Below are 16,380 nucleotides of genomic sequence, written 5' to 3' on the forward strand. Positions count from 1 at the left end.
CGAAAAAGTCTCACGCTAAAACGTGCGGGTGGTGAACCATAGTGGTTAGCTGGAGACGTGGGTGTCCGTCCCTTATCGTAGGGCCTTCTAGCTTAACACGGTTCTGCTCTCGGCTTCTGCCCTCGTTTCTCCCCTCGGAACTGCGTCTGCCTCACGGTGGGAAGGTACGACATGCATTTAGGCATTGTTGTGTTAGTCTGTGGTATTCCATTTGGCTCACTCGTTACTCGTATTACTTTGGTTAATTTAATGTCACGATTTATTCGGAGCTATGTGACATACTACTGGATTTGCTTATCATGTCAGGGTTTTCATGTAAGGTGTTGGATTTGCCTGACACCTTACAATCTCAGCACGTTGTAGGTGTCCCCACCGGCGCCAACCTTGTGTGAATGCTCTGAAAAGCTAATCATTTGCATATCACAGCATCTTCTTCCTGTCGGTTAAATTTCGCGTCTGTGGCACGTCATCTTCGTGGTGTAGCAATTTTAATGGCCAGTAGTGTAACCATGCGTTCTTGCTGCTACACTGGTATTGTTTGCTTTCTGACACGTGTCGCAACTTTAACGACCAGCATTTTATGTGTTCATTTTGTTACAGGCTTCCTGAGTACAGGAGACAACGTGGTTCCTGGTAACATGGGCTTCAAGGACCAGGTGTTGGCGCTACAGTGGGTTCGGGACAACATCTCCAGCTTCGGAGGCGACCCAGACAACGTCACCATCTTCGGGTGCAGCGCTGGCGGCTGGTCCACCCACGCCCTCGTCCTCTCTCCAATGGCGAAGGGTAAGCATATGGTAGCATCAACGACCTGTCAGTTGCTTGTAGCAGTTATGTACAGGCAGTCGTGTAATCATTTGGATATAATTTTATGATAGTGAGAGTGGATCACCATCAGATACTAATTTAAGTTTTGAATTAAGCAATGAATAAATGAATGAGTAAAGAAATGACGGAACAAATGATTGACGGTACAAATGCGGGAATGAATCAATCTTTCCTTCCAACCATTCACCAGTCAAACTCCCACACTGGTGTAGATTACGTATTCTCTCTGGCGGTCTGCCACATTTCAAAAGTAGGGCAAATCCTACACTAAGATGAACCTTATCACTTGTAATCTGTCAACTTTTGTAGTTTTTCTCATCTCGTAAGTACTGTTATGGAACATGTTGCTCAGTCAAATGGAATTCAGCCAGTGTTGAGATCGAAGACGGTAGAAACTGTCTACAGCTCAACTAACAGACGTGAAAGTTTAGTTTTCTTAAATTTCAAAATCAAGGCACCAACAGATATTTAATATTGACACCATAACTGATAAGCCCATAGTGGGTTATTTCCAACATCATATCACTATTTTGCAAAAATCAAAAAAAATTCATCTTACGTCACTATGCTTAAATTCAGAACATTTTCCACAGCTGTGTTAGAAACAGAAGTTCTGCTGCCTTTCATGCGCAAGGCTTGAATCTGCTGGGAACAGTTTGTCAAATTTCTGAATGCTTGTGGGGAATGGCGGTCCATTCTTTCTCAAGAGCCAAAACCAGAGTAGATAGGGATTTGGAACGAAGGGATTCTGAGTAACGTCGACGTTCAAACTCTTAACAAAAGTGTTCTATTGGGTTTCGGTTTGGCGTTGTGCGAACAGTAAAAAACATAGACATAAAATTAGGCAAAGTGCGGTTGAAGCAGAACTGTATGAAATTGGTGAGAGTCACAACGAGGTATAACTACAAACTGCGATGTTCCCATAAAATAGCATCACATGCCGTATGGCAGTGTGACAACATATACTACGAGGGTGAGTCAAATGAAAAACTTAAATTTGTAATAATAAATCACAATTTCGCGCCGTTATCCTATAAGTGAAGTGCAAAATGGCTAAGCAGAGATGGCTAGAGGACAAATGTAAGGATGTAGAGGCTTATCTCACTAGGGGTAAGATAGATACTGCCCACAGGAAAATTAAAGAGACCTTTGGAGAAAAGAGAACGACTTACATGAATATCAAGACACTGATGGAAACCCAGTTCTAAGCAAAGAAGGGAAAGCAGAAAGGTGGAAGAAGTATATAGAGGGTCTATACAAGGGCGATGTACTTGAGGATAATATTATGGAAATGGAAGAGGATGTAGATGAAGATGAAATGGGAGATACTATACTGCGTGAAGAGTTTGTCAGAGCACTGAAAGACCCGAGTCGAAACAAGGCACCCTGAGTAGACAACATTCCATTGGAACTACTGAGGGCCTTGGAAGAGCCAGTCCTGACAAAACTACCATCTGGTGAGCAAGATGTATGAGACAGGCGAATTTCCCTCAGACTTCAAGAAGAATATAATAATTCCACTCCCAAAGAAAGCAGGTGTTGACAGATGTGAAAATTACCAAACTATCAGTTTAATAAGTCACAGCTGCAAAATACTAACGCGAATTCTTTACAGACGAATGGAAAAACTGTTGGAAGCCGACCTCTGTGAAGGTCAGTTTGGATTCCGTAGAAAAGTTGGAACACGTGAGGCAATACTGACCTTACGACTTATCTTAGATCTGGCAGATTAACTCGAACTCGGGACCTATGCCTTTCGCGTGCAAATGCTCTACCAACTGAGCTACCCAAGCATGACCCACGCCCGGTCCTCACAGCTTTGCTTCTGCCAGTATCTCGTCTCCTACCTTCCAAACTTTACAGAAGGTCTCCTGCGAGCCATGTACAGAATGTCGTGCAGTAAGCTATGTCTCCGCAATATCCCATCTTTCAGGAGTGCTAGTTCTACAAGGTTTGCAGGAGGGCTTCTGTAAAGTTTGGAAGGTAGGAGACGACGTACTGGCAGAAGTAAAGCTGTGAGGACGGGGCGTGAGTCATACAGTTCGGCGCTAGCGGCCGTGCGAAGCGGAGGTCCGATACTTCCGCCTGTGCGGCGTGTGCGAGTGTTTGTTTAGTTGTGGACTTAGTCTGCACGCGGGCTAGTAACAACGATCATGGCGAACAAGTACAGGAAAACTACTTTACGATTCAATTTGTGCAAAGACTACGAACGACCAAAGGCTTTAGCTGTGGAACGATTCATTCGAGAGGACGTCAAGATACCGCCAAACGATATTGTCGGAAATCACCTGTCCATCGTTAGTCCCACGGTGTATGTTAAGATGGTAAATGACGCTGCGTGTGAGAGAATTCTACAGGCGACAAAAGCAGGTCTCCTATTTTGCCATAGTTACGGGAATGTCGGCACGGTAACTGTAGAACATGCTGGTCTGGGTGTACGGACAATACGTGTTTTTGAGCTGCCATTTCAGCTCCCGGCTGACGACGCTATTGAGGCTTTTAAGCCATACGGCACGGTACATGGTCACACAGTAGAGCGCTCTACACAATTCGCCACGTACCCCGTTCTTAACGGAGTGCGACAGATCACTATTGATCTTCAGAAGCATGTACCGTCCTATCTGACAACTGGTGGTTGTCGGGCGGTGGTGATTTACGATGGTCAACCACGTACATGTTCTGGCTGTGGCCACGAGGGACACCTCTGGTCGAACTGAATGCAACGGCGGATTACGCAACTGCCTTCAGATGTGCGGGAGCCGTCGCCAGAGATGACAGTACTACCGATCACCTATGCCAAAGCCCTCACTACGTCCGCTGATGACCGAAAGGACACAGCGCCGGTGGAAGATCCAGATGGCACTCTCCGAAACCTTGTAGCAGACGTCGGGATGACAGAGGATGCCGCTCCATCGAGCATACAATCTACGGCGACAACATCAGATGAGACCGAACTCCCACCAAGCACACCGATAGTACACGAAGCAGTTCCAGCCACTACGGATGCTGTTCCGTCTGGAACGCACTCTGTGACGACAACATCAGTTACGACCGAACTCCCGCCAACTACAACGATGGGACTCGAAACACTTCCAGTTTCTACGGATGCTTTTCTGTCGGGCAGCCGTGATTCCCTACAATCTGAGGACACGGAAGGAAGATCACGCAAACAACGTTCCCCGAAAAGGAGGAAACGACGACGATGTGCCTGTGGACCAAGACGACACAACAGCCTCTACGAAACAGGATGAGGCAATGGAAACTGTTCGATCAGACCCTCAACGGTCTGTCACATTGACGGTACCGGGACGTGGTGATGCTGAAGAGGGATCACAACCAATTGGCTCTCCAGACGCAGATGCTGTGGCTATGGACACGAATATATTACTGCCTGCAAAGATGTGGTATGACGATATTGAGGAGGCGGCGGACGTCATACACAGGCAGCCGGCACTCACGAAGACGGCCAAATAATTGCTGAAGGTGAAGGGAGAGGGGCGAGAGAACGTCTTCTAACTCAGCCCCCAGCGCCGATGCAGGGAGATGTTGTTGCGCCTCGACAGCGTGGGATTCAACGCCATGCGAACCGTATTGCGACATTAAATATAAATGACGTGCGTTCAACGGCCAAAATACACCTACTGAAGGAAACGATTTGGGCATCTGATGTGGATATTGCTTTGCTGCAGGAAGTCCACATAGCTGCACTCCCATACATCGCAGGCTACCAATCCTGTTCGTCACATGGAGATCACAATGGGAGTGGGGTGGCAGTTAACGTGCGAGATGGCTTCGCAGTGGAAAACGTGTGTTACTTTCCGTCGGCCAGGGGAATGGCTTTCACGACGTTTGGGACACGCATCATCAATCTTTATGCACCGTCGGGAAACAATCGGCGGCGGGAAAGGGCGCGATTTTATGCAGAAGACATTGCCCCACTTTTCCATGGACGTTATGAATGTATAATAATTGGTGGAGACTTCAACTGTGTTCTCAGCCAGAAAGACCAATGGCCGCAAGCAAACATCAGTCAGGAGTCGCAAATCGTAGTCAACGACCTTGTACTTGGTGACACGTGGGAATTACGACATCGAGATGCACCGGGGTACACCTATGTGACAAGTCATTCGGCGAGCAGGTTAGATCGCATTTATATCTCACGGGCTCATGCCAATGATGTCCAGGACGCGGAACGCTGGCCATTGGCATTTTCCGATCACAGTGCTTACATCTGTACGGTGCTTCTTCCCCGTAGAGAGGTGTGGAACAGCAAGGCCCCGTGGAAATTAAACATTCAACATCTACATGACCCTGAATGCCGTCAACGGATCCTTGAGACATGGACGATGGGCGAGCGAAGGGTTGGAAGGTATGCGACGAAGCTTGATTGGTGGCTGACTTGTGCTAAACCGGCGCTTCGCCGTACGTTCATCTCATATAGCAGGGAGATGGCAGAATGGCGCCGCCGTACGACAGACTTTTATTTTGCAGCGCTGCGCGACCTGGACGATGGTCCGCCGGGACCGGGCGTCTGGATCGAACGCAAAAGGATAAAAGCTAAACTAGTGGCTTTAGCTCGGAAACATCTTCAGGGAACCATGGTGCGCGCCAGATGTCACGATACGATAATGCACGAGATTCCTTCCATGCACCACGTCGTGAATGTACGAAAGCACCGACGACGCGTTTTGGTACGGGAATTAATCACCCGCGAAGACCGAAGAGTGACGTCTCAAGCGGATATTGTCTCCGCATTCGTCGACCATTACCAACACATCTATAGGGAAGAAGCAGCCCCTGTCGATGACCTCGAACGTGTAGCCACGTACGTCTCCCGTACACTGACGGTGGAAGCCGCTGGAACCTTACTGGAAGCCATTAGCTGTGTGGAAGTACATGATGCGATCGCAAAGGGTGCGTTGAATCGGTCCCCAGGCATTGATGGACTTCCTGCTGAATTTTATCGAGAATTTTGCAACGAAATGACACCCTGATGGTCTGAAATGTACAACGAGATGTTAAATTCCGATGCACCAATTCCACCGGCTTTTATGGAAGCCCTCTTAGTGCCAGTACATAAACCGAAGCCAGGAATTACGGTCACACATTATCGCCTCATCACCCTGCTTAATGCCGACTATATCTTTGCACGGTTGCTAGCGTCCCTATGTCGTATGTTAATTCGTAGCGTTCTCTCTCCAGAACAGACGACACCGGGTGGATCGGTGAATGTGCAAACAGCTACTGGCGAATGCCGTGATGTGATAGCGCTGGCGGAAGAGTGCCGGCTTAAAGCTGCGATGGTGGCGGTTGATTTTGACAGTGCTTTTGATAAGGTGCGCCACAACTATCTGTACGCTGTACTGGAACAAATGGGATTTCCAGACCGTTTTACTGGTCTGATTAGAAGGTTTTATGGGGGCGCACAATCCTTGGTACAGGCTGCCCTCTTTCGATGCTGCTGTTCGCGATAGCGTTGGAACCATTAATTGGGAGACTAACAAATTCTCTTTCTGGGATGGAACTGCGGGGCTACACCTTCAAATGTCGTGCTTATGCGGACGGCCTCCTGCTGCTCGTTCGTTCCGAGGAAGAGGTGAAGACGGTCCTTGAACTGTTGTTGGACCGCAGTGTGACGGCGGGCAGTGCAGTGAACATCAACAAATCGGCGGCAATGCCGGTTGGAAGGGGCCTTACGCCGGAAGAAAGCAGTCCGTTTCCTTATGTGCAACGGTTCCGCTATCTTCGCATAGACTTTACCTCATCTGTAAAACACACTGCGGCATTTAACTACCGACGTATTTTACAGAGAACACGTACCATGTTCCGACAACATCTCCTACGGCGCCTTGATCCTTTGCAGCGAGTCGAATATCTGAACACTTATGTAGTTTCTCCAATAGTGCATATTTCGCAGATCCTGCCCCTACCACTCACTCTCGGACGTCGACTTCAATCAGCACTAGGCTATTTTGTGATGATTGGGTCGCCCCTCAAGCTGCGATACGCAACACTCACGCTCCCTACGGACAAGGGGGGCGTCGGACTTACGAATGTTCACTGCCGAGCGACGGCGCTCCTTCTAGCCACGATGTACAAGCAGTGGCGTAGCGGGCGTGATTCCCTTACATCCCGCCTACTGGATCTCCCAGTTCCAGCGTCCCTCACACCTCCGGTGGCGGTGGGCAACATTACGCCACATTTTGCGCATGTATCAACATTTATCGTGGAACTTAGTTATATCAGAGACGAGCTTCCGCGCACGAGACCACCATGCGCGAAGGATTTTTATGTTTGGCTGCTACGACGGATAAGTCGAAATGTCATTGAACTCAAACACCCCAAGTTGCATTGGCCGAAGATTTGGAGACATGTGCACCAAAAATTCCTTCCTACCTTCGTTCGGGCAACCAACGACTCCATGCAATTGGACTAGTGGACACTCCACTGTGCCCGAAATGTCGCCAAGTGGATGACGACCATTACCGCTTAACTTGTATCGCAGTGGAGAACGTATGGCTCCTAGGAAGACAGATGGTGGCTCCCTACCTCCGTGTCACCCCGCAACATATTACACCTGCTTCCTTCTTACATCCGGAGAGTGACTACTTTCCGGCGAATAAATCACACTCGATCATCTGGGTCAAAGGTTGGACGATCGCGTACCTCAATGGGGATGCTACCAAGTCGCGACTCGACTTTTGGTATTTCTTGCAGCAAGCCTACAATGAGGTTCATAGATGGTCACACTATCGGAAAACATTTGCCAACTATCTTCAGGCAGTCTTCCTCGACCCCCCACGCTGCTGGGATGTGCCGGGTGCAGTCGGTGTGCACATTTGACAGCGGATAATGAACTTCACGCTTCTCTCACCGCTACAAATGTAAATCACATACTATACCATGAAATGACCTTTTAACAGAGTGATTTTATGGAAAATAAATAAATAAAAACAATATCCCTGTATCCCTGTTCCTTTACATTTGTGATTTGTTTAACAATGTTTTTTTTTGTTTTTGATTTTGCAGAGGATGCATTTCATAAAAAAAGTGGTGAGTGTGACAAAAAAAAAGTGGCTACCACATCTGCCTAGTAAGTAGGAGATCCGGGTTCGATTCCGGGCCTCGGTACCAATTTTCGCTCCCACTTCAGTCTTTACACATAAAATCAAAAACTTGATGTACAATTGAAAGAAAAAAAAGTTGGTAGAGCACTTGCCCGCGAAAGGCAAAGGTCCCGAGTTCGAGTCCCGGCCCGGCATACAGTTTTAATCTACCAGGAAGTTTCATAACAGTGCACATTCCGCTGCAGAGTGAAAATCTCATTCTGGAAACAGCAAAATGTTTATATCACGTTCACTTTCCAATCAGACGGAAATGTTAATAACACCGAATATTGCAGAACATGCTTGCAGTACATTATTAAGAAGGTCCCAGAATGTATTAAAAAGGATAATCTGCCAAAAATTAGCACGTGGATGACGTGAAAGCGAACCTACTTTCTTCGACTCGGTAATACATGTCTTTATCCAGTACGCGATGACGAAGGCATGTCTATTGTGTCGTCTAGCATACCACACTGAAGAGCCGAAGAAACAGGTATAGGAATTCGTATTCGAATGCAGAGATATGTAGACAGGCAGTATACGGCGCTGCGGTCTGCAACTCCTATACTGAGTGATCCACGAAGATATGCAGATATTTTAATATGTTATTCTAAAAGTAAAACCAAAGAAAAAAGTTCATATGAACATAGGTCCACAAATGTTTAGTTTAGCAGTTAAGGCTAATAAAAGATTTTGCCAGAAATTTAGCAACATCGTTAATATGAAGCCACCGCAAAACTGTACGAGGTTAAAGTAAAGCACGATTTCCATTTATTTTGTAGTTGTTGATCTGGTGAATCTAATAAAACATGTCCCAGACTCGCATTGCTGCACTACCTAGAGAACCTGTCTCCCGTAACATTCGAAACACTCCACTAACACCGAGCGAGGTGGCGCTGTGCCTAGCACACTGGACTCACATTCGGGAAGACGACGATTCAATCCCGCGTCCGGCAATCCGATTTAGGTTTTCCGTGATTTCCCTAAATCGCTCCAGGCAAATGCTGGGGCGGTTCCTTTGAAAGGGCACGGCCGACTTCCTTCCCTAATCCGATGAGACCGATGACCTCGCTGCTTGGTCTCTTCCCCCGAATAACCCAACCCCACTAACGGTTCGTGTATTCTGAAACCTCCGCTTTGTATGACGTGCGCCATATTCGTTAACTGCAGCTGTAGCATTCCCATCACATTTGCCATAAATAAACACCATATCGGCGTATTCCTCTGTCGTAAATTTGAAAGACATCCCTATTTCACAAATAATCTACAAAGTACAAGAGTTACTATGTGTTTTCACTTAAATACACTGTTGTTATTATGTTCTTTCACTGAATAACACAGAAAACTCATTTCAAGGTTAGGAAACGACTGAAACAACTCACTAACGGTTGCCAACGTTGACATACACGTCTATACATCCTTCATGGAAAGTAAACAAATTTACTTGTACAGTAATCTTTGCTTCTCTGTATGTTCTGGAAAACCACTGCAGATACACCTCTGGGACATGTTTTATTAGATTCAGCAGACCAATAACAGCAAAATAAATGGAAATCGTACTTTGCTTTAAGCTCGTACAGTTTTGCGATGGCTTCACATTAGCGCATTTGCTAAATTTCAGGCAAAATTTTCTTTTAGCCGTAACTCCGTAACTAAAAATTTTCTGGCCTATGTTTATATGAACTTTTCTTTTTAGTTTTACCTGTAGAATAACGTATTAAAATATCTGCATATCGTCTTGTATAACCCTGTATGACACCACATGTCTGGAGCAGTTGTTACATCGGATACTGCTGCTACAATGGCACATTACCAAAATTTAAGTGAGTTTGAAAGAGGTGCTACAGTTGGCGCACGAGGGATGGAACACAGCATGTCCGGGATAGCGATGAAGTGGAGGTTTTCCCGAACGACCAGTTCAAAACTGTACCGTGAATATCAACAATCCGGTAAAACACCAAATCTCCGACATCGCTGCAGCAGGAGAAAGATCCTGTAAGAACGGGACCAATGATGACTGAAGAGAATCGTTCAGTGTGACAGAAGTGCTACCCTTCCGCAAATTGCTGAAGATTTCATGCTGTGTCATCAACAAATGTCAGCATGCGAACCATTCAACGAAACATCATCGATATGGGCCTTCAAGCCGAAGGCTCACGTGTGTGCCCTTGATGACTACACGACATAAAGTTTCACGCCTCGCCTCCAGACTGTAGCGCCTAGAACCGCTCGGTTTCCGTTGTGGAGGAATAGCACACCAGCTGCGTTAAAAAACAATTTTTAACGTAAATAGTGTGCTATTTTTTGAAAACAGTTGCTGAAAAAGATGGTTTTTGCAGTGGACAGAGTATGCTGACGTAATCGGCGCTCGACACTGCCAAAAGAAACGGCAATGTGTAGCTTCACCACGCAATTTTGACACTACAGCTGCTACGTCGCTGGCGTTGGCAGAAACGAAAGAACAGAGGAGTCGACAGGAATTGTTCCATACAAATCCACTACGTAACGAAACAGAAAGATGGAACCATCGGACACATTTTATTGTGCAACTTACGTGCAGTTACCGTTGTCAGCCAAGTGGCATCGCCAAGCATGGATGTGCATCGTTCTCCTATCAGGTCTTGCTCTAAGAGGGATAGATAAGCAGGCAGGTAGCTTGTCGATGTACGGAATATCTAATAATAAATAAATACTTAAATATACATATCAAATACCGGAACTATATAATGTGCAGGAGATATTTTTCTAGGCCGGTACGTCGTTACTTCTCCGTCGATATGTGTTGTTGTTGTTGTTGTGGTCTTCAGTCCTGAGACTGGTTTGATGCAGCTCTTCATGCTACTCTATCCTGTGCAAGTTTCTTCGTCTCCCAGTACCTACTGCAACCTACATCCTTCTGATCTGCTTAGTGTATTCATCTCTTGGTCTCCCTCTACGATTTTTACCTTCCACGCTGCCCTCCAATGCTAAACTTGTGATCCATTGATGCCTCAGAACATTTCCTACCAACCGGTCCCTTCTTATTGTCAAGTTGTGCCACAAACTCCTCTTCTCCCCTGTTCTATTCAATACCTCCTCAATAGTTACGTGATCTACCCATCTAATCTTCAGCATTCTTCTGTATCACCACATTTCGAAAGCTTCTATTCTCTACTTGTCCAAATTATTTATCGTCCATGTTTCACTTCCATACTGCACTCAATACAAATACTTTCAGAAACGACCTCCTGACATTTAAATATATAATCGATGTTAACAAATTTCTCTTCTTCAGAAACGCTTTCCTTGCCATTGCCAGTCTACATTTTATATCCTCTCTACTTCGACCATCATCAGTTCCTTTGCTTACCAAATAGCAAAACTCGTCTACTACCTCTCTACTTCGACCATCATCAGTTCCTTTGCTTACCAAATAGCAAAACTCGTCTACTACTTTAAGTGTCTCATTTCCTAATCTAATTCCCTCAGCAACACCCGACTTAATTCGACTACATTCCATGATCCTCGTTTTGCTTTTGTTGATGTTCACCTTATATCCTCCTTTCAAGACCCTGTCCATTCCGTTCATCTGCTCTTCCAAGTCCTTTGCTGTCTCTGACAGAATTACAACGTCATCGGCGAACCTCAAAGTTTTTATTTTTTCTCCCTGGATTTTAATACCTACTCGGAATTTTTCTTTTGTTTCCTTTACTGCTTGCTCAATATACAGATTGAATAACATCGGGGAGAGGCTACAACCCTGTCTCACTTCCTTCCCAACCACTGCTTCCCTTTCATGACCCTCGACTCTTATAACTGTCATTTGGTTTCTGTACAAATTGTAAATATCCTTTCGCTCCCTGTATTTTACCCCTGCCACCTTCAGAATTTGAAAGACAGTATTACAGTCAACATTGTCAAAAGCTTTCTCTAAGCCTACAAATGCTAGAAACGTAGGTTTGCCCTTCCTTAATCTAGCTTCTAAGATAAGTCGTAGGGTCAGTATTGCCTTACGTGTTCCAACATTTCTACGGAATCCAAACTGATCTTCCCCGAGGTTGGCTTCTACTAGTTTTTCCATTCGTCTGTAAAGAATTCGCGTTAGTATTTTGCAGCTGTGATTTATTAAACTGATAGTTCGGTAATTTTCACATCGGTCAACACCTGCTTACTTTGGGATTGGAATTATTATATTCTTCTTGAAGTCTGAGGGAAATTCGCCTGTCTCATACATCTTGCTCACCAGATGGTAGTTTTGTCAGCGCCAGCTCTTCCAAGGCCCTCAGTAGTTCCAATGGAATGTTGTCTACTCAGGGTGCCTTGTTTCGACTCTGGTCTTTCAGTGCTCTGACAAACTCTTCACGCAGTATAGTATCTCCCATTTCATCTTCATCTACATCCTCTTCCATTTCCATAATATTATCCTCAAGTACATCGCCCTTGTATAGACCCTCTATATACTCCTTCCACCTTTCTGCTTTCCCTTCTTTGCTTAGTACTGGGTTTCCACCTGAGCTCTTGATGTTCATTCAAGTGGTTTTCTTATCTCCAAAGGTCTCTTTAATTTTCCTGTGGGCAGTACCTATCTTATCCCTAGTGAGGTAGGCCTCTACATCCTTACATTTGTCCTCTAGCTATTTTCTACTTCCTGTCTATCTCACTTTTGATACGTTTGTATTCATTTTTGCCTGCTTCATTTACTGATTTTTTATATTTTCTCCTTTCATCAATTAAATTCAATATTTCTTCTGTTACCCACGGATTTCTACTAGCCCTCGTCTTTTTACCTACTTGATCATCTGCTGCCTTCACTACTTCATCCCTCAAAGCTACCCATTCTTCTTCTACTATATTTCTTTCCCCCATTCCTGTCAATTGTTCCCTTACGCTCTCCCTGAAACTCTGTACAACCTCTGGTTCTTTTAGTTTATCCTGGTCCCATCTCCTTAAATTCGCGCCTTTTTGTAGTTTCTTCAGTTTTAGTCTACAGGTCATAACCAATAGATTGTGGTCCGAAGCCACATCTGCCACTGGAAATGTCTTACAACTTAAAACCTGGTTCCTAAATCTCTGTCTTACCATTATGTAATCTATCTGAAACCTGTCAGTATTTCCAGGCTTTCCATGTATACATCCTTCTTTTATGATTCTTGAACCAAGTGTTAGCTATGATTAAGTAATGCTCTGTTCAAAATTCTACCAGGCGGCTTCCTCTTTCATTTCTTATCCCCAATCCGTATTCATCTACTACGTTTCCTTCTCTCCCTTTTCCTACTACCGAATTCCAGTCACCCATGACTATTAAATTTTCGTCACCCTTCACTATCTGAATAAGTTATTTTATTGCATCATACATTTCTTCAATTTCTTCGTCATCTGCAGAGCTAGTTGGCATATAAACTTGTACCACTGTAGTAGCTGTGGGCTTCGTATCTATCTTGGCCACAATAATGCGTTCACTACGCTGTTTGTAGTAGCTTACCCGCATTCCTATTTTCCTATTCATTATTAAACCAACTCCTGCATTACTCCTATTTGATTTTGTGTTTATAACCCTGTAGTCACCTGACCAGAAGTCTTGTTCCTCCTGCCACCGAACTTCACAATTCCCACTATATCTAACTTTAACCTATCCATTCCCTTTTTTAAATTTTCTAACCTACCTGCCCAATTAACGGATCTAATATTCCACGCTCCAATCCGTAGAACGCCAGTTTTCTTTCTCCTGATAACGACATTCTCTTGAGTAGTCCCCGCCCGGAGATCCGAATGGGGGACTATTTTACCTCCGGAATATTTTACCCATGAGGACGCCATCATCATTTAATCATACAGTAAAGCTGCATGCCCTCGGGAAAAATTACGGCTGTATTTTGCCCTTGCTTTCAGCCGTTCGCAGTACCAGCATAGCAAGGCCATTTTGGTTATTGTTACAAGGCCAGATCAGTCAATCATCCAGACTGTTGCCCTTGCAACTACTGAAAAGGCTGCTGCCCCTCTTCAGGAACCACACGTTTGTCTAGCCTCTCAACAGATATCCCTCCGTTGTGGTTGCAGCTACTGCACGGCTATCTGCATCGCTGAGGCACGTAAGCCTCCCCACCAACAGCAAGGTCCATGGTTCATGGGGGGAGGACAATTGAATATCATGATAGATAAGTGTAATTAATTTTTCTATTGTAAAAAGAATGGTAGAAAGAAAAAATAAACTAAATGGAGAAAGTTCATACGGCGATTTAAATAACGTCACCAAAGAATAAAAATAAAAAAGTAATTAAAACCAAGTTATTGATAAAAAATGCTTTTAGTCATTTCGATGCAGATTTAAAAATGAAATAGTTCACTGTATCTGACCAGATTCGAACTCAGAAAATCTTGCATGTGGAGTTATTATCCTATCTTTGTTTTCCCTACCCATTACACCACTCAAGTAGACTATATAGTTTGTCTTTTTTAACGCTATTGAGCACCATGCAAAATTCCTAAACTTTTTTCGTCAAATACTCTCAAACGAAGGCACACCAACGTGAGTGGCTGCAGGACCAGATACCTGGGTTCTTTACCTACATTACTGTATATTCGGTTTCAAAAAGTCAATTGTACCGCCGTGGATGTCTCCTGTAGGAAGGGCTAAACTTTGACTCTGCTGAGAAACCCTTCATCCAACGTCACTACCTTCTCTGGTTGCTGCTCTTCAGGAAGAATGGCACGCCATTCCTCCGCAGACATTTAGACACCACACTAACAGTGCCACCCCCCCCCCCCCCCAAATAGAGTCCAAGGCGAATACTTGATACATCCAAAATTAGTATCTACACTCCTGGAAATTGAAATAAGAACACCGTGAATTCATTGTCCCAGGAAGGGGAAACTTTATTGACACATTCCTGGGATCAGATACATCACATGATCACACTGACAGAACCACAGGCACATAGACACAGGCAACAGAGCATGCACAATGTCGGCACTAGTACAGTGTATATCCACCTTTCGCAGCAATGCAGGCTGCTATTCTCCCATGGAGACGATCGTAGAGATGCTGGATGTAGTCTTGTGGAACGGCTTGCCATGCCATTTCCACCTGGCGCCTCAGTTGGACCAGCGTTCGTGCTGGACGTGCAGACCGCGTGAGACGACGCTTCATCCAGTCCCAAACATGCTCAATAGGGGACAGATCCGGAGATCTTGCTGACCATGGTAGTTGACTTACACCTTCTAGAGCACGTTGGGTGGCACGGGATACATGCGGACGTGCATTGTCCTGTTGGAACAGCAAGTTCCCTTGCCGGTCTAGGAATGGTAGAACGATGGGTTGGATGACGGTTTGGATGTACCGTGCACTATTCAGTGTCCCCTCGACGATCACCAGGGGTCTACGGCCAGTGTAGGAGACCGCTCCCCACACCATGATGCCGGGTGTTGGCCCTGTGTGCCTCCGTCGTATGCAGTCCTGATTGTGGCGCTCACCTGCACGGCGCCAAACACGCATACGACCATCATTGGCACCAAGGCAGAAGCGACTCTCATCGCTGAAGACGACACGTCTCCATTCGTCCCTCCATTCACGCCTGTCGCGACACCACTGGAGGCGGGCTGCACGATCTTGGGGCGTGAGCGGAAGACGGCCTAACGGTCTGCGGGACCATAGCCCAGCTTCATGGAGACGGTTGCGAATGGTCCTCGCCGATACCCCAGGAGCAACAGTGTCCCTAATTTGCTGGGAAGTGGCGGTGCGGTCCGCTACGGCACTGCGTAGGATCCTACGGTCTTGGCGTGCATCCGTGCGTTGCTGCGGTCCGGTCCCAGGTCGACGGGCACGTGCACCTTCCGCCGACCACTGGCGACAACATCGATGTACTGTGGAGACCTCACGCCCCACGTGTTGAGCAATTCGGCGGAACGTCCACCCGGCCTCCCGCATGCCCACTATACGCCCTCGCTCAAAGTCCGTCAACTGCACATACGGTTCACATCCACGCTGTCGCGGCATGCTACCAGTGTTAAAGACTGCGATGGAGCTCCGTATGCCACGGCAAACTGGCTGACACTGACGGCGGCGGTGCACAAATGCTGCGCAGCTAGCGCCATTCGACGGCCAACACCGCGGTTCCTGGTGTGTCCACTGTGTCGTGCGTGTGATCATTGCTTGTACAGCCCTCTCGCAGTGTCCGGAGCAAGTATGATGGGTCTGACACACCGGTGTCAATGTGTTCTTTTTTCCATTTCCAGGAGTGTAATAACAGATGTCCGAATACTTTTTATCTAGAAACTAACTAAACTCCTCTCGAACAGGCCATGAAGGCCCAACGGTACCGAGCGCCCGCCGTGTCATCCTCAGTCCATAGGCGTCATTGGATGCGGATATGGAGGGGCACGTGGTCAGCACACCGTTCACCCGGCCGTGTGTCAGTTTACGAGACCGGAGCCGCTACTTCTCAATCAAGCAGCTCCTCAGTTTGTTTCA

The 16,380-nt window shown here is 46.1% G+C and overlaps 1 protein-coding gene across 1 annotated transcript in view; it reads left to right on the plus strand.

The window, feature by feature from the left end:
* The window catches only part of LOC126291637 (juvenile hormone esterase-like), a 156,306-nt gene that overhangs the window by 60,654 nt on the left and 79,272 nt on the right, over positions 1 to 16,380 (plus strand). Inside the window, exon 4 of the mRNA XM_049985206.1 lies at positions 601 to 786. Coding sequence (XP_049841163.1) covers positions 601 to 786 — 186 coding nt within the window. The remainder of the gene's footprint in view (positions 1 to 600; positions 787 to 16,380) is intronic.

This window comes from Schistocerca gregaria, chromosome 9 (genome assembly GCF_023897955.1).
Source record: "Schistocerca gregaria isolate iqSchGreg1 chromosome 9, iqSchGreg1.2, whole genome shotgun sequence".
Classification (NCBI taxonomy): Eukaryota; Metazoa; Arthropoda; class Insecta; order Orthoptera; family Acrididae; genus Schistocerca; species Schistocerca gregaria.